The sequence below is a fragment of the Thermobia domestica genome, chromosome 2 (genome assembly GCF_964235325.1).
Source record: "Thermobia domestica chromosome 2, izTheDome1.hap1.1, whole genome shotgun sequence".
Taxonomy (NCBI): Eukaryota; Metazoa; Arthropoda; class Insecta; order Zygentoma; family Lepismatidae; genus Thermobia; species Thermobia domestica.
In genome coordinates, this window is record NC_137455.1 from 310,644,833 (window position 1) to 310,665,537 (window position 20,705).

Below are 20,705 nucleotides of genomic sequence, written 5' to 3' on the forward strand. Positions count from 1 at the left end.
CTGCATGTTCCTGGATAATCTAGAATGATACCGTTGCGCTAAGGATATTTTTTTGTCAATACATATACTGCTAACATATATACTGCTCTTTATTCAGTATCTAACATATTTTTTTTATCTTTTAATAATCGATAATGTTTTTTCTAACCCAGTGACGAAATTTAGAAATGTACGAGATGCATACATACAATTATTTATTAAGTAATGTTACAGGTAGATTTGACACCCTAACAATGTTTGGTAAACGGTATAAATTATGTAGTTCCTCGTTATGAAATTTCTGCCATTTGCCATTCTCGTTCCTCTTAAATCCAAATATTCGTCTCAGGATGTTGCTCTCAAATACTTTCAGTCTGCGTGTTTCGCTCAGAGTAAGTAAGCATGTTTCGAAACCGTACAGAACAACAGGCATGATACATTATTAGATAGAATAAAATGAATTAGAAATTAAAATTCAGACAGTACTAAATAAATCAATGTTAGTAAACCAAATCTATGAGTTTGTAAACTACGATAGGTGCAAATGAATAAACCAAGAAGAGAGTGACTTTTCCCATAAAACAATTCTTGAAGAAACTTCTCTGAACTTGTATAAATGTATATAAAGACAGTACAATGATAATCATGAGTGATTAGCAGGTTGACTGCTATGAGCATCATATGTGGTTTTTACCTTATTTCTCTGTGGGGTCATGAGCACGATATATGATGCTAATGTTTGATATCATAAATTACTAAACTACCCAAGTTCTTGAGCATCATATACCGTGCTCGGCTTACTGTGAGATCATGAGCATCACATATGATGCTCGGCTTCCATTGGTACATTTTCGGGAGAAACAAAATATCGTGACAAAAATGTGATATAACTATTCATAATCGAGCCAAAGGTCAGAAGAAATTTATGGTCTCCTGGGACCAGTACAGGTAGATTTGACACCCTAACAATGTTTGGTAAACGGTATAAATTATGTAGTTCCTCGTTATGAAATTTCTGCCATTTGCCATTCTCGTTCCTCTTAAATCCAAATATTCGTCTCAGGATGTTGCTCTCAAATACTTTCAGTCTGCGTGTTTCGCTCAGAGTAAGTAAGCATGTTTCGAAACCGTACAGAACAACAGGCATGATACATTATTAGATAGAATAAAATGAATTAGAAATTAAAATTCAGACAGTACTAAATAAATCAATGTTAGTAAACCAAATCTATGAGTTTGTAAACTACGATAGGTGCAAATGAATAAACCAAGAAGAGAGTGACTTTTCCCATAAAACAATTCTTGAAGAAACTTCTCTGAACTTGTATAAATGTATATAAAGACAGTACAATGATAATCATGAGTGATTAGCAGGTTGACTGCTATGAGCATCATATGTGGTTTTTACCTTATTTCTCTGTGGGGTCATGAGCACGATATATGATGCTAATGTTTGATATCATAAATTACTAAACTACCCAAGTTCTTGAGCATCATATACCGTGCTCGGCTTACTGTGAGATCATGAGCATCACATATGATGCTCGGCTTCCATTGGTACATTTTCGGGAGAAACAAAATATCGTGACAAAAATGTGATATAACTATTCATAATCGAGCCAAAGGTCAGAAGAAATTTATGGTCTCCTGGGACCAGTACCCTCAAATCACCTTGGCAAGAGGATTTAGAGGAAGGAGAAGCTAATAGCAATTTTAAAATATTGCTTTTCGTTCCATTTCATTTCTTTGTTCATATAAGGAAGGTTAACCTGTAATAGGTAAAAGGAAAGTGCGTTCGTGAATATGAAATATGGTGAATGATTTTCTTTAATTTTGTGTTTGGTGAAGAGGTACCCATATGACACAGTCCATTTTCTTTTTAGCTTTGGCCTGACTTATCCGTTGTTCTAACCTGTGTTATTAAGCGGCCTAATTCAGGCTTATACTCAGAATAATACATTTACTTTCCAGTTAATTTGCTTCATGTACGTATATCACATTTACTGTTGTTCTTCAATTTTATATTACCATTCAATCTTACTATTAGCCAATATAACGCTTCAGTCAAAAATCCACGTGGATGGACTGAATGTGTTTCCACACTATTTATTGTCTACAATGTCTGAATGTCAAGAGTATAAGAAACGAATATAAAACAATAAAATGGTGATCAAATAACCCTTTACTGACTATTGAACTATTAAATAGACCAAATAACCCTTTTGTACTACTAAAACGATGTCTAGAAATCGCCCTCATTACCTATGAAAATCTTACAAGGAGGTAGAAATTGCGATCTTGGTCAATTGTGCATAATACTGGTGATCTGAAAGAACACAACCAGTAATGGTAACAAGGCTTCTCATTGGGAAAGTACATTAAAATCGCGCGGATATAAACCGAACAACCTTCTGTACCGATATGTTATAACCAACGCGACTGGCAATTCTGCGGAATGATTACCCGCTTCTCGCACTTCCACTATACATCCACGCTTGAAGACTGAATACGTGTAATAGGAATTCTCTGGCGTTGCAGATACATGATGCGATCTACTCACAACAAGTGAGAAAACCTAACTTCTCTCCGTCGTGTTGTTCAGTGACCTTTAAATTACTAGCAGCATGTCATGTACAAACGCTATGATTAACCTTTGCAGTGTGCCAGTAAACTTCACTCTTTTGAATCAGACCATGTATACGGGATGTATCTCTAATAAGTTCCTAGCAGTATATATAGTTTCTAGCAGTAGACAGTAGACTATAGACTCTCCGGCCTTATGAACGGGCTGGCAGGCCGGCCGGATAGACCAGAGTTTTGTAATTACTCACTTCTTGCCCCAAACATGTCATTAAAAGCACTCTTAAAAAAACACATTCTTATTAATATTTTCTGCTCTTTTAATATAGACCAGGACCATATAAATGTTTGGTATATACTGTACCGTAAGTTTTAAAAAAATATTATAGAAAAATATGTCCAAAAACGAAAAATACACATTTTAAGATAAGTTCTATAATGTCTACATTAATTGTAGGACAGATAAAATTATGTGTATTGTATATACATACTATTTTAAATAAAACATTAACGTCAAACATAGACTTAATTTATAAAAGAAAAAATTAAACTCTTTTACCATTCATTGAATGATGATTACATAAATGTGCAAATATAGCTCTCCATTCACTCATTTAAAACGTACAATCAGAGCTCCTTCTGGCTAGAAGGTTAGCGTACACGCCTTTGGCATGAGAGAGCCGGTTCGATTCCCGGCGGGAGCTGATTTGGTTCGGATTCCACGTTAATCAGTAGGTCCCATCCCATATAGTTTCGCTCCTGAAAGGGACTTTAAACTCACCATCAAGTCAACTCAAAACGTACAATCTAATTTTTGAAAACGTTCCTTGGTACATGAGTGCTTTCCCTTGGAAAAGTCGCGTTTTTATGAAGGTGTCACAAATGAAGTAGATCGTTAAAAAATATTCTTCATTTTATAACGGATTTTTTCCCCACTATCCCGGATAATCGCAAGCCGGTTTCACGATAGTGTGCAGTATATATTATTTCAATTTTCGGCCATATCCATTTCATACCTAAATCCTCTCCTTGTCACTGCCTGGACGTTCCTATCTCATTTAAGCTAATACTGACATCGCTATCAAGATCATAATCTGTAAAGTTAGACGTGAATTTCACAGAGTTCCTGAATTGAGTGTTGCAAGCAAAATGAACAACACAGAGTTATCGACATGTTCGAATAAAATTTGGGAGTTACATTCATGGGTGAACTTGAATTGAGTCTCTGTTACAGTAAATAAGGAAATAAAATTCTAGACGGTATTAGAGGGAGTTAAAATTGATATTTTAAAAAGATACAATCTGTTATGCAGATTTGTTTAAAAAGTTTGCTTTTAAATCTAAGACAAATTGATTAAGATCTCAATACCTGGAAGAAACTTATAGCTTCCAGCTTGTAGAAATTACAATATAGTATAGAAAGTTCCTTAATAGATAGTTATTTTATGAACGTAATATTTCATAACAATAACATTTCTTTTTAGGAATTCATAATTCTCATTCATGGTTCTTGTTAAAGGCGAAGAATTATTCAGCCAATATTCAGCCATATTGAAATAATAAATCAATTGTAATGTATGTGTTTCTATTATCTTTTCAACAAGTAACTTCTTCAAGATCTACATATATTATTTTTGTCGAAAACATTTCACTTATCATCAAGCACTTTGAAATTAAGTATTGAAATACAGAAATTGAACTGTGTAATTATTTAATGGGTTATAATAAAAATGGTCGTGGGACATATACTCTTTTTTTGAATCCATAAATTGTGAAAGTTGACTAAACTATTTCGATAAAAAGTTAAATTTCTTATCTCTTTAGCATGTGTCCATTACGGAAAGAGAAATTAGATTACAGGAAAATTGAGTATAACTAGTAAACACTGTAAGTTAAGTAATATTGCATGGAAGAGTACTAAAACTCTTTTGACAAATTATAAGGAATTTACACGGAACTGAACACGAGAGCAAAAATGCAGTACTGAATTCAACTCATATACCAATTGTTAACACTTGCTGAGGTACAACTTGAGATAAGTATTAAATGATTCAGGAATATGTAACTTCTTAATCTTTAGACAGCAGTATTTATTTCTTATCTTCGTCACTATTTGACTTAACATTATGAAGTGTTCTGTAGCTTCAGCTTTACTACTTTTAATTAACTATCAATATTTGATTAGTAGATCTAACAATAACCTTGGTATCGATAAATAATTCATTAATAATAATAAATGCAAAGCACTGGTTTGAGTTTAAATCAGTGTAGGAGTTACACTGAACGTGCACTTGCAACTAGATAAAATCCGAATCCTTTGAACCCACACTGCAGATGGAAACAAGGATCACACATGCACACTTATTACACCCTCGCATAGTTACCTTGAAAGTATCTACTTCGATCTTTTAATAATAGCAAGTTAAATCTATAGCACATAATGATTGTATATTTCAGCTTTGTCTACGTAGAATTTAATTACTGTTTAAATAAACTGTTCTATCTTATAACCAATATTTTTCTCAAATAATTCCGCGAAACGATACAGGTGCTCAATTGCGTAAAAATGAGCAATAAGTTGAATCTAATCATTTCTTTACAAGTTATTAATCTCTTTTTGCTTTTCGCTTTCGATTACCAATTTCCAAGGTACAAATTAAATTAATTAACGTTTAAACAGAAGAAAATATCTTAAGAAAACATTTTCCTTGGAAGCACAAGAATTAGAGAGAAAAGTAAAAGAGATTGAATCTTGGTAACTCAGATACTGCTAAACGTTCTAAAATAAAATAGAACGGTTTTCGCTGAAGTCATGATGGTACATGCATTTCCTTTAATACAAATCTGATAATTCGTTTACACTCCAGCTCTCAAAGCTAAAGATCCGTTTTAAGACTTTCCAAGATACGAGGGAATAATCACACTTCTGAAAAAAAAAAATCGTCTTCTGGCTAAAATTCAATTTCATAAGATTAAACTCGTTCATAATAATTAACGCTGTGTAGGTTAAAAATTTCGAAGTTATTACCTGATGAAATGCACTGAGAAAAGGAAAATCTTGTTACAGTTTCCGCTGTTTTGTGTTCTTATTAATAAAAAAAACATGACAAGTTAATTATCTCTGGATTTAAATAGAATATACAATATTTTGTATATCTTTTTGTAAAGATATGCATGCATGAGCATTTGGAAGTAAACACTGTAAAATGTACCTCAATCGAAATTTGTTTGAAATATGCAGATGATTTGGATTCTGATCTGTATATGTAAATGTTATATATGAGGATTCTCGATTAACAGGGTTAAAATGATGCGAGTAGTTGCTTAAATAAAGAAGAAATAAGCATGTGACATTCAACAAGAGTCCGAAAGGATTTTGTTTTTGTATATCTGACATTTTCAGTGTTAAGCAAATAGTACTATAAGCAGGTGAAAAAGTGGATCTGAAAAGGTAGGGGGACGCATGACGTCACTCCGTCCCCCGTGCCTATCTTTGCCCATTATAATTTTTCATTGAGTGAGCGGACACCACATATATTTTCTGGAAGTGGGAGATGTCGTGCCCCCGCGTTTCCCTTGGCTATAAGCAAATCATATATAAAGAATAGACCAGAAGAGAAATATCCGTTAAGACACGTTTTGTGGAAAATGGTTTACCAAAGGAAATTTATCAAAAGTTACTTTAGAATGGTACACTCAATATATAAATACAAAATAACATTGACTTGTATTTTCTCGCTCTGATAAACTCTAGTTTACCTTCTGGCTAGTTCATTGAATATGGTTACCTTAGTTTGCCACAAGTACGCCCTACAGTTTACGATTTATCCTCGTTTTAAAATCCAGCGCCGCAATTTTAAATATGTCTAGCTAGGAAAGAAAGTCATTGCGGACCTGTTTTCATTGATCACTAGGTTAAGGGATCTCATGCACGATAGGTAAGGGCTCTACCCCTGAGCAACTGTGGCCCCAAGAGTGTTTCCAAGATACTGGATAGAAGCCTCCACACCTTCATTTATATCAGTTTCGTCTTCTTTTCAGGAAAAGACCAAAACTGGGAGTACGCATATCTTTACTGCATAAAGAGCGTTATACACCCTTTTTCCATTCTTTTACAACGCTTGCATTGCTTTTTGAGTCGAGCTCCTTCGTGGCTAAGCGGTTAGCGTACGCGCCTTTGGCGTGGGAGACCCGGGTTCGATTCCCGGCGGGAGCTCATGTGGTTCGGATTCCACGTTAATCAGTAGGTCCACGTCTCATATAGCCTCGCTGCTGAACGGGACGTTAAACTCAAAATCAACTCAACTCAGCTTTTTGAGTCTTAAGGGTAAGTTACATGTGGTCCAGCGTAGTCCTGAAGTTATAGCCTTTTCTTCGCATATCGATTCTTTTAGGCAAATTCACATAAATTTAGCATAATTTTCTGTGTTTTGATATGTACCACGAATCCAATATTTCAACACAATTCAAGGACGGTATCTGGGATAAAGTTACTAATAGAATTGAACTGTGCTGGGAGAAAAGAATGGTTACAGATTAGTGACGAGTTGAATAGATATAATTAAGGGAACAGATTAAAGAGCTATATTACTATTGAACAATTAGTTGTTGATTTAATTGAACTAAAATTGTTGCTGTTAGGATGAAAAGCAATAAATAGTTGGTTGATCAGAAATGTTTCATACGTAAGGGTAATGTATATACTGGTTAAGATGAGAAGAAGTTAAAAAAGACGCTGTGGTTAAATCTTGGGGTAGAATGAGCAGTTGTATAATGTATATGTCTTCGTTTATTTGTATATGATTTTAACTTTTAAAATACAAGAAATATATTGTGACAAGAATATGTAATGTTTTATGTATATTATATTTTGATTCTACATTATGTTTTAGATAAATATACATTGTTAATTAAGTAGTGCTTGTTATGCCTAACACATCATAAATGGAGCAAGTCTTCATTGGCAAAGTTCAATTCTTGATTACCTAACAGTTGCATTGAAAAATATTGTACTAATGATATTTTAAGATATTGAGGTGGTTGAATAATTTTATACAGGAAATTAAGAATGGAATAATACTTATATTGGAAGTTGTTATGAAGCGTTGTTTATTATTAGTAGCGTATTTTAAAAAGGTGATATTTAGGATTCATTTTTTTAGTGCATGACATTCTAAACATTTCTTACAGTGATATTTTGATTGGAATCAGAAAGGATCCAGGATATGTTACAAATATCTATTATATAATACATATGTATATTTTAATAGGGCATACTACGTTTGGGCTCTCTGAAGAAAAACAGTCTATAATCAGCGATATATTCTTATCTACCATTGCCATACATATTTAATAATCACTATTATGTTGCATTTACAATTAAACAACTATGGGTTGAGTGAATCGTGACACCATGTATACAAAAATATTTGTCCTCAAATACAAGTTAAAATGTAACATTAGCTGTCTACTCAAGAACTTCTGAGGGATAGTCCTCTACATTAATTAGTATGTTTACATACTAGATATATTGTGAATTTTGAAGACAATTTTCCTGTTTCAAAACTGTAAAGTTTTAAATATTTCAAATAGTTTGATAGACTATATATTAAATAATTCCTTTGTTCTACGAAATTTTGATTACGTCTTAACATTTGTTGGTAAAGCATACGCACGTATAATAATACTACAAGAACAGTTCGACAAAAATATTGTACGTCCTGACGTTGGTTGTACTATTTACAGTACATTAAGATTGGTTGAATAGGAATTCAGCGCCCCTTTCAGCATTGAGGCTATATGAAACATGGACATACAGTTCAATGTGAAATCCGATCTGTCGTAATGCGTTCAAACTTCAACAGTCCTCAAAGGGAAATCGAACCCGGAAACGTGTGTACCAAGAGAACGTGCTAGCCACTACACCAGCAAGGGGCTCTTAAAGCGAAATATCTTATTGTGTAATAACATTTCGAAAACTTATATCAGTATAACAATAACAAAATCAAAACATTTTGAATTCTACATTATGGAAATAATAACAGTAAATTAAAAAAATAAATATAATAGAATATGCCGGAAACTAAGCTGGTATTTTCTAAAATACTAATTTTTCCTCTTCCTTTATTTGGAAAAAGAAAATGAAGATTTAAATACTGGTTATTGTGATATCGTTGCATTCAGTAACAAAATTAGTTTATCGATTTCTCTTTTCTGTATTTCCTTAACGTCTTGAAGAATAAGGATGCGAGACAAAAGGAAAAATAATACAAAAGAAGAATAAATCTTTATACTTTTGATCCTTCGTAATTGTGTAGAAACTGGAGACTTAAGGAAGTTAAATCATGTTTTTTTTTTTTAAGTGAAAAGAAATAAAGAAATCTTTATCCCATTTTCATATTTCAAGTTCTTCGTCGAGTGAAAACAAGGTCGTTGTTCATTCTTCTTATAAATAATATTAGTTGACAAACAAATACAAAAATAAACATCATGAGAAAAAAAGGAAGTTACTTACTTTCATAATCGCTAAAGGATGGAGCTGCTGTGCTGATCTCGGCCACGACTATGAGAATGCAGAGGGCGATTGTGCAGCATTTTGTTACGTTCAAGCCTTTCATGGTGGATTCTAGAATTATAGAAAAAAACAAAAAACAAAATCAACAACAATTTCCTTATATTCATTCATTTATTCATTCATTGTGAAAAACACAAAATTATTTTAAAATCTTTTCTGATGTACATCAAGCATTTAGTTGTTGTTGATGAGGATTTGAAGTTTAAAATCCCTTTCAGCAGCGAGACGTAGACCTGTAGCATAATATCGGATTCCAACCACAACCGGGAATCTAATCCGGGACTCCATATAGGCACAATGATATTCATTGTGAATCTAGATATATGTGTATATAGCTATATAGAGTTTACAAACAATTCTTCCATATTGTATGCAATGTCTAAACTTACCTTCTAGAACAAGAGGCTGAAGTTTACACCTTAAGATTATAATTTTTATGGTGTTCGGTTTCTTATTAAGTTTACGTGTGTATTAGATACCACATTAAGCTGTTTGAGCCTATTTATCATATAATGTTGATGTGGAAAAGAAGCGTTAAATTTCTATGAAAGAAACAAAACGAACAAGGATACTGTTTTAATATATTTGGTTAATAATATTGACATACCGTACTTATTTGGTTCTACGAAAATTTATTCCCAACAGAGGGAACATTGGGGTTTCTGTTTGATTCTAGATCATATTAGTTTGTGATCAACAACATCTTGGCAATTGCTTTTCTTTAGGTTCTCTTGCTTCTTCCAATGTTCTCAATTCACCAATTATTTCATAATCATTAACTCACTAACCATCTATCTTAATCTAAAAAACATAAGCGTGGGAGATAGAATGAAGTCATTCACCTTAACGTCCTACGATGATGCCCTTTGGCAAAGGAGACGGATGATTAAGGCAAGTGAATGACGATGGAAGAATTAGTTGAATGAGATTATGGTAAGAAATGGGAGATGGCACACCCGAAGAAACCCACGGACACAATATTGTGAACCACCATGAACGTGAGACGTTAGATATTTAGTAAAATCATTTCATTTCATTTTTAAATACTCCCTAACATTCTATTACATCTACTTCTTTGCACTAGATAGGTCCTGCAGTAAGTTAATGTCGTTCTTCCCCATTTTCGGGTTTTGGGTGAAATCAATTACACTGTTCAACACTGAATTTCTTTCCTGTAAACTAATAGGTGATTCTTAAAGATTTTTTTCTGCTGAATCTGAAAATAATATCCATTTTTGCGTATCAGGTCTCAGTTACTGGAAAAATGGGGAAATGTAGTTAAAATTTTCTATTTTGTGGAACTATTTCGGGGAAATATATATTTTAAAAACTTTATTATAATAATGTTTTATATGTATATATTTCAGACACTATACATTATTCATACATCTTGATGTATAAAATGCAAGCCTTTATTAATATAAAACGCATGACTACCCCTTCTCACACACAAAAGGTAAAGAAATTTGGCGGAAAAAGTGGAAAATTGGACGTCGGAAAGAAATTTCCCCACATAGACCTGGCAACACCGGATGACGGTGAAACAACTGACTATCAATATTTACTTTTTGCTTGTTGGTGTGGTGAGCTTTATTTCCTCTTGAATGCTATAGCAGACAAAGAACATTGAAAGGTGTGTTTTTGTGACCCGTAACGGGTAGATGTTTCATTGTAAAGTAGTTAACATTTGGAAACGTTTGGTATTGTGAAATTAAGTGTTACAATTTTGAAAATGCCTAGGAAATGTAAGAATCATCGTGACAATTTCTGTTATGTGTGTGGGCGAATAACTCCAAAACAGAAACTCACCAAGATAACGCCTATTGTTAAGAAAGCATACGAACTGTATTTCTCATCAAAGGTCGACGTAGGGAAGCCCTGGGCACCGAAATTTTGTTGTAAATCCTGTGCTGTGAATCTAAGGGGGTGGTTACGTGGTTCTCATAAGTGTATGCCATTTGCTACACCAATGTTATGGTTTGAATCACATGATCACTTACATGACTGTTACTTTTGTCTTTCAAATGTAAAGGGAATAACGTCCAAAGGTAAAAAGTCGGTTCAATACCCAAATCTACAATCAGCTAGAAGACCCATCCCACATGGCGAAGGTTTTCCTGTGCCTGTGCCGCCAGCAGTATGGACAGTAGACAGTAGTGATGATGAGAATGAATGTTGTGTGAGTAGTGAGAATGAAGATCCTACATACAGTGAACGTGTCACAGAACCACATTTGATAACTCAAGAGGAACTGAACGACCTTGTTAGAGACTTGAACTTACCCAAACAAAAAGCTGAGCTTCTAGCTTCAAGACTGCAAGGTTGGAACCTTCTTCAAAAAGGAACCAAAGTTACATTCTACCGTGAAAGACAACATGACTTTCTTAAATTTTACAGCAGTAGTGATGACTGCATATATTGTACTGACGTTGTAGGACTGATGCAGGCATTACAAATACCGTATAAAATTGATGAGTGGCGGTTATTCTTGGACTCGTCGAAAGCAAGCATGAAGTGTGTTCTCCTCCACAACGGTAATACTTACCCTTCGATTCCAATTGGATATTCCGTAAACCTGAAGGAAACTTACCAAAATTTGAAACTCCTTTTGCAAAAAGTGAGGTATGATGAGCATAAGTGGAACATATGTGGGGACCTGAAGGTGATTGGTTTGGTGTTAGGGTTACAGTTAGGCTACACAAAGTACTGCTGTTTTCTTTGTGAGTGGGACAGTAGAGCCAGGGAAATGCACTACATACAACGAGAATGGCCTACCCGTGCATCCCTCACTCCTGGAGTTAAGAATGTGAAAGAGAAACCTCTTGTAGACCCCAAGAAGATTTTTTTGCCTCCCCTCCACATTAAATTAGGGCTTATGAAGGTATTTGTTAAAGGGTTGGAAAAGGAAGGACAAGGATTTAAGTATATTCAGACAAAGTTCCCAAACATCTCAGATGCTAAACTAAAAGAAGGTGTGTTCATTGGTCCCCAGATACGCCAATTGATGAAAGATGACGTATTCGATGGAAAACTAACTGAAGTGGAGAGGAAAACCTGGAATTCTCTTAAGAGTGTTTCAGAAAACTTTTTAGGAAACAACAAAAGTGCGAACTATGCGCAACTAGTTGAGGAGTTGTTGTCAAACTTACACACTATGGGGTGCAATATGTCGCTGAAAGTGCATTTTCTACATAGTCACCTGTCTTTCTTTCCCGAAAACCTAGGAGATGTGTCTGATGAGCATGGTGAGAGGTTTCATCAATCAATTCAGATCCTGGAGCAGCGATACAAAGGGAAATCTGGTGTTTCAATGCTCGCAGACTACTGCTGGACATTGGCCCGTGATACTGTCCCCACATCACACAAGAGGAAATCTTCGTAGGTATTTCGTTTCTTACGATGTCTCAATCTATCTCTACGTTTTAATCAAAAGATGACTTTTGTTTGGGTGGCAATGTATAAAGGCATTTCAAATCCAAATGTGGAATTTTAGTGTTTTTTAAACTTTATTTTAGTTTATTGTTAATGAAAAACTCCATGAAATACTAATGTATAAGCATTCTTTTATCTTTGTGATATCCAGATATGCCATGCTTACATTTTTTTTAAAAAATGGTTTCTATTGTACATAAAAGTAATAATATTATTAAAATGCATAAATTCACCAAATATAGAGTTTGATTCTAACTTTCATTTAAACATTTCTCAAAAGGTAGACCTGATACAGCATATCTGACTTCAGATTCGTGATCAGCAGGTCAGAAACCATAAAGAACACCTACTTTCGTTTTGGAAAGAAAAAAAAAGTTAAAATTTGTAGAACAGTGTTATTTGTAACTTCTAACGATTAAACTAACGTTATTTGAAGGATGAAAATTTCCTTGGTGTATAGACAACCCACTTAACACTGTTGTAAATGGTGTTGCATAGCATCAAGGTTTTTTTCTCAGGAATTTACTAGCTAAAATACGCTACGTTCGATTATGTTTGGTATTCACCAAGTATTCGAGTTTGTTTCTTGTAATAGTATAAAAACACTCCAAAGTTATAACACATAAAAGCGCAAATACATATTGATATATCGGATTCCCTAGAAATAATACGAAAGATACAGTATTTATGAGATATGCAGAAAGAGGGACGGGGACCTATACATCAAATAGGCACAAAGAGTATTGTTCAGCAGGAAAGTTGTGTCTCACAGTAGAAAAATAAATTTTTCGATAAACGAGGTCCCGTATATACACTATGTGATTAAAGTATCTGGACATCCACTTGAAATTTCTGTTAAAGTTTGTTCATGGACACATCTTATGTAGATGCACCTAATATAAGATTGACTCAACCTTCACCTTTATGACATCCTGTGCTCTTGCAGACAAACGAATTTCTGATCATGTGGCTAAAGATTTCGTGGGAGATGGTAGCTCATTCTTCGCGGAGATCTGCAATAAGGGCAAGTATCGATGTGAGTCCTTGTTATCCAACGCGAAGTTTGAGATACAAACGATCCTATGAATGTGTTCAGTCGGATTGAAATAAGTACTTTGAACATTCCAGTCAATTACCATTGTGAAATACTATACTATTACGAACTGTAAAATATGAACGATTGTTCTGCCATGTTCATACATAAAATATTCATCCCCGACAGAATATTTTTATGATCCTCTGCTGTGACATTACCATATAGAGCAGTAAGATACTCAAGCACTCTCAAAGACCACTTTAAAGCCTACCTCTAAATTCCACTGATGGCACTACAACAGGCCGGTAGACATTACCTGGCATTTTTCAAGCTCTCACTTTCCCATCCGAACATAACAAGATACATCGGATTCATCATTTAGAACAACTTACTTCCATTGTTTCGTGGTTTAATGGAGTTGCTTCATAGCACCTGAGACGGGTGTAGTGTATGGCTTATAGTCAGCTGATCGGCGATTGAAACCAAATTTTGCACCTTACCCCGAGAAGCCATGGTGCTAGGATTAAGATTCTGATATACTGTGGAATTCCGAGGTGATTGTAGCGATGAACGTTTGCCCTTTTCTCACAATGCTCTCTGGTCTTTGAAGACCAGAATGTGAGGTTGCCTTTGTAGCTTTTGGGTTATGGACATCCAATTTCATTTTTGCTTTATTATGACATCAAAAACAGTTGACTTGGTATGTAGGAGGACTGAAATTCTTTACATCTATTTGTTATTCCTGTAGCATTCAATCACCTGATTTTCTTGGAAGCTAATGAGCTCCTCACAGTGGTGCATCCTACTGTCATACGTTGCCTCGTTACGACTACAGACGCCATCATTGTGTTTACAAACTTGACAAACACTCTTCGTGGGCTGAGTCCGTATAAATATAACTCTTCGTAGAGATGGCAATGTTCGTACTTCAGAAATACATTTTAGTTTTATTCAATTATAAGAATGAAGTAAATTCTCAAATTGTAAGAAATATTACAATTTGAGATAACAGCAGATTCATATGTTTTAAGACCCTCTATATCCTGAAATTATAGTTTTTTATATGTTCATTTATCAGCCATTCTATGGAGATTGTATATATTGTATACATAAAAGAAAATATTGTTTAAAAAATATGAACCAAATTTTAAAGTTTTCAGACGACCTTTTTCTTATTTCCTGCAATCATCGAAACAAGTTTATCTTTATTATGAATGACTTTTTTTTAAAAAATGCCATATTTTCAAAGAAGAGAACACTAAATAATTTTATTCGTATTCCATAAATAATTTTATTATTGAGAGCAATGTATCACCAGTTGACGTAACAGCCCAGTTTGTCCCAGTTGGCTCCAGCACCAAGTAAGACCAGTCTAGTGGCGAGCACATGGTCACCCTGTCCCTAACAGGTGCATCAGAGGCTTTCTAGAACCAGTGACCGTCACGTCTTGTTTCCTCGTTACTCCTCTGTTTATCTCACGACGCTGGAGACGCCGAGAATTGGGAAGCACCGGCAGGGAATCGAACTCGGGACTACACGGATATGAATCCAACTCTCTAGCCACTAGACTAAGGTGTGCCCCATTGATGAACACGTATAATTTGTTTAAAGCTGAAGTAAAATAAATGAACAGTATAAGATAAATCAGTTATATAAATGTTATTTCTTGATTTTGAAGCAGTCATGTAATGCATTTAGCTTGAAGACAGTATTCGTTTTAGTAACATTTCTAAGAAATCTTAAACTTGTGTCGTGTGTTTGAGCAAGAAAATGTATAGGTTGTACTTCTATTTTCCTTAAGGTAGAGCTGACCATCTCTGAAAGGAAATGTGTCTTCAAAACTTCCACGAGTTTCTAAAAGTCTTCTTCGCCGTGTTTTCCGTTCTAGGAAGAGTTACAAAATTGGTTTTCATAAAATGGGAAGAAAGAGTTACTTGAGCGCCAAAGAAAACACATTTCATACGTGTTGTCGTCAAGAAAATAATCTCTTGTTCTTTTCGTATAGAAACAACTAAAAGTTTGTCCATTGATATTAGTTTTCTTGTCTTTTAATAAGAGTTTCCATTGCTCTCGCTAAATGTATCACATCAAGTTTCTTATGCCTTATGAGCAACTTTTATCTGGTTCCAGAACTTTATCTGAAGTTAAAAGCATAAGTGTCCGAGGTTTTGTACATGATAACACCGGAAAGATGTTGTCATAGTTTAACAATACGACTCTAGACAAAGCAATGCCATTCTTTCCCATTTTCGGGTTGTGAGTGGAATCAATTATTTTGTAACTTCTAATGACTAACGTTATTTGAATGATGGAAATGTTCTTGGTCTACAGGCAACCCACTTAACAGTAGTATCAAAAGTGTTGCATAGCACCAAGGTGATCAAGTTTTTCGGGGATTTACTATTTGAAATACGCCGTATTCGATTAGGTTGTCTAAATTCTATATATTTTGACGAAGTATCCACATTTGTTAGTTATATAATCATATCAAAACACGTCAAAGGTATAGAACTTACAGGTGCTGAAACGTATCACAATATTGAATTCACTAGAAATAATACGTAAGTTGAAACATTTTAAAATCAATAACGACTCTCTCTCATCTACACAGCTCGTCTAGCGTTAAATTTGCAGTACTAGGCTCCTCTGATTGGATGATTTATTTCTTTTCGAAAATTGTTGTTTGAGTAATTTTGTAAAATATATCAATAACGAAACAAACAGTTTAATATACTCCAGAAAAACATAGTATGTACCTTATCTTTGCCGGCATTAGATACATTTCATGTTTAATAAGGTAGAAGCTTTTAGATAAATTTATTTACTCCTTTCACAGATGATATCGCTTATAACAACCAAGCTTGAGGAAATAAAAATGCGTCATTAAAAGAGATGGTTTGATACATTACACATTCAAATGACATAAAACCACTTCACCTCTCATATGCTTTTGAGAGAGCAATTTATCTACTCGCAAAAGAGCAATCATTGCTTGCATATTGAAGAATATTCGCATTATATCCGCGGAATTATGTATTTGTGAACCAACGGCTGCGATTATTGGAATTACGCGTTGGTAGTTGGAACATCAAAGAATCAAAGATTGGAGGCTAGTTTGCATTCAAAAGTAACCTAATTCTAAAGTTGCTTTTGTTCACTCATGATGTGATAGCAAATTAAAATGAATAAAAGCATTTTTTCATTAATTCGCTTCGTTCGTTGAAGCAAAGCGTTTTCTTTTTATATTTTTTAAAGGAAAACCAGCAATAATTTATTGTACAAACATTATAATGTTTCCATATATCTCAGTTAAAGTTTGTTTGCATAATTTTATTAATCTGCTTGCCTACTGTTCACATATTTGAATAAAAGGACAAAATTCGATTTTAAGTACATTGTTGAAATACATAAGTTAATCAAAAGTTTGCAAAATTTATCAACTGTAAATGTGTCGCGTCAGTACGAACTTTTAATAGCAACTCAAAATTGGGTTATGTAAGATTGCCATTATTTATAATGAAAAATGTAGAAAAGTTTTGCATCTAACTATCTCAATCATTGTTCTATGTATTTTATTTTCAGTTTTACAATCCAACGTTCCACTGTTATGCCATTGAGGCTAAGACGAAAATGGTTAATGGAAGTGGGTGGTAATGGAATGAAGATGGATCAACAGAAGGACCGTCAAAAACAATACAAGATGTTTCTCCACTATATAGCAGACATGAGACGACCTTGTAGAGAATAAAGGATCTTGCGCATAAAAGACAAGTATTCTACAGTTAGTCCAATACGTATGTAATATCATATGCTAATAGACAAACAAGGAATCGTACTCGTAAACATACAGAAAGCAGGATTTTGTTCTTAAAATTAATGTGTCAGAGATGTTTCACCAGACGCAAAATAAACAAAAGTATCGAAACAAGCAAGTAAAATTGGCAGGAAATATGAAACCAAAGCATGCTGGAACAATACAGTACATACAAGGTAAACATAACAGGCTTCATGAGTATTTTGTGAACCATCTTGAAAAGGAACATATTTAATTTGAGTTAACAATCTTAAATTAGTACTGAAAGATTAAATCCATTTTGTGCTAGCACGTGCTTTCAAGAAGACACATTCTCTCTCTCTCTCTCTCTGTGTGTGTGTGTGTGTGTGACTGTGTCTCTCTCTCTCTCTCTATTTATTTATTTATTTATAATGAAACTATGAAAAAGTTTGTTTTTTCATAATGACAAACGTAACTTTCAGTACATGATATTTTTGTCACAAGAATGGTGCAATCACATGTTTACAAAATGTTATGTTTGATTTTTAATATGAACCTGATGTCCCTGGGAAGATCGGAGGTCATTCGATCGGTTGTATGTTCAAAATCAATATCTTTACAGCATAAACTAAATTGATTGTAATTTTGTTATCAATAACGATAAAGGAAAAATAGTTTTAGTACTCTTTACAAGAGATATTAAAAAGTAATGACATACTCTATGGTTTCTACTTTAAGATTTTGACCCAATATGACAGCTTTCAATTTGGTCACTGAGGTTCTTATGTGTCTCCGCTTACATATCACACGCACAGGCCTCGGTTTGGTACTTTCTACACCATTCCGATTTATTAGTATATCGTTACGACTGGACTAACCTTTATATTTTCAGAAGAAATGAAATGAAATGAAATATTTCAGTTTAACTCCCCACGTTTATGTTCTTTAGGCAAAGGGAGACTGATAATTATGGCAAGTGAATGATGATGGAAGTATGGTGGACTGGGAATGTGAGAAAAAACGAGAATACCCGAGAGAACCTGCGAATACGATGTTGTCCATCACAAATTTACTTGGCTGGAGATCGAAACAGAGACCCCAAGCACCACAGGTAAGCGCTCCATCACTGAGTCACCGTGCCCCCCCCCCCGAGGAAAAGAAAATAAAGAAGTATAAAGAAGCATAAGTTTCTAATACGAACCGAAAATTTACGTATTCAAGAGATTCAAGTAACGTTTATCTAAAAACAATTATTAAGAGAACCAAACGAGGTATAACTTAATTTTTCAGCCTGGTTTGAAAAATAATTTTTAAATGGAAAATGTTAAAGGAAAACTGAAGGGAAAAAGAGAAATTTTTCAGCGTTTCTAAAACGACTTTCAAGTGCAAAAATTAAAGGGAAAATTTAATTTCACAGTCAAGTTTCTAAAATAACTTTCAAAGGCAGAAATTGAAGAAAAACTGAAGATTACAAATGTAGCTTTTCATCTTGGTTTCTTAAAATACATTGAAGTGCAAAATTTGGGGACAAACATTAATTTTTCAGTATGCTTTTTCTAAAAGAACTTCCACATGATGCAAAAATTGAAGGGAAAGTAAAGGTTGAAAACGTATAATTTTCAACTTGGTTTCTTAAAATACTTTCGAGTGCAAAAATCGAAAGGAAAATATAATTTTTCAACGTTGTTCCTAAAATAACTTTCCCATACAAAACTAGGAGGGAATACTGAAGGTATGGAAATTGGATTTTCACCTTGGTTTCTAAAATAATTTTCTAATGTAAAACTTGAAAGGAAAGTAAAAGACAAATGTAATTTTTCAATATGATTTCTAAAACAAGTTTCAAATGCAAATATTTAACAACATATTCATAGCCCTTGTACACTTATATTTGGAACCATCTGGAACTTTATTTGGAACTTTAGAGCTTCCTCGTGGCTCTAAGCGGTTAGCGTACGCGCCTTTCGTATGGGAGACCCGGATTCGATCTCCGGCGGGAGCTTATGTGGTTCAGACTTCACATCAAACTGTAGATCCACGTCACAGCCTCGCTCCTGAACGGGAAGGTAAACTGAAAATCAAATCAAATCAAATCAAATTTACTTGGAACTTTATTCGTTATTATTATTATTATTATTATTATTATTATTATTATTATTATTATTATTATTATTATTATTATTATATAACTATTAATGATTCAAATTACTCCTAGGTACAGTAAATGTAGACCATTGTAGTTTTCATGTTTCTTATCAATGTAGCTATCTTTTGGTAAATCTGAATTGTATCTCACAAGGCAAAAGAAAGTTCTTAGTGCAATTTGCAACAACTGACGTTACATTTTTTAAAAAAATGTTTCCACTTGAAAAGAAGAATCCTTAGGTCATGTCCATTACTACCTTCTCCGGTACATAAAAATAAAAGACGATTATATATATATCTTCATTGCGTGTAAAATATGACACAAACATTATCAGCAGTTACACTAGGGAAGCAAATTCCACATAATGTCTTCCAAAATAAGTTCCTTTACATAAAAAATCTTTGTTGTATTTGTCTATGACAATCCATTTATAGTTCTTACTCTCAAGGTCTCGAGATAAAGATTATATACTATACAATATAATTGTATGGAACTTAAATTGAAAGAATTCTTATTTAAGAAATAAATGTTTTGAAATGATTATATCCTAAATATTAAGCATGACAATTTTACTGACAAAAAAGAAAGTTATTTATAAAAATTGAGTAATATTCTTGAAATATCTTTGTTAGCAGAAACTTAATGGGAGCTTTCCTATGCTTGAAAGTAGAGGAAGCTATGCCTCTTTTGAGATGATAACATAACGCTAAGACGCCGTAGCGATGGATTCATCTGGAGATCTTTTATCAGCCAGCGTCCCCTGGGGCCTCTAGTCTTTCAGCATCGAAGTATAAGAAACGATGAAGCAAGAGCTGCCTATTAGAGTCGCTTCGAGTGAAGAAGGGAACAACTTATACAGAGATCAATATGACAAGATGGATCAAAAGATAATGGGCAGAAAGCCACAAAATATCAATGGTTAAAAAATAAAAATCAACTTCTCAGTAAAACTGCATTATTTATTAACAAGTTGCAATGTATAGCTGAATCCAAAACTGGAATTTGTTTGTAATTGTATTTATCACATTACTAGATTATTTAACTTTCTTATATATTTATTTTAATTCCACCCTTTTAAATCATCTAAAATTTTTAGTCCATCAATGATTTCTCGCAAAAACGAAGCTACTGTAACGTATTTCTTTTAAATTTATTGTTGTTGGTATTAAAGTTTAGCGACTCC

The 20,705-nt window shown here is 33.8% G+C and overlaps 1 protein-coding gene across 1 annotated transcript in view; it reads right to left on the reverse strand.

The window, feature by feature from the left end:
* LOC145679835 (short neuropeptide F-like) overlaps positions 1–20,705 on the reverse strand; it is a 372,965-nt gene that overhangs the window by 179,981 nt on the left and 172,279 nt on the right. The window contains exon 2 of the mRNA XM_081750354.1: positions 9,074–9,184. Coding sequence (XP_081606480.1) covers positions 9,074–9,176 — 103 coding nt within the window. The 5' untranslated portion in view covers positions 9,177–9,184. The remainder of the gene's footprint in view (positions 1–9,073; positions 9,185–20,705) is intronic.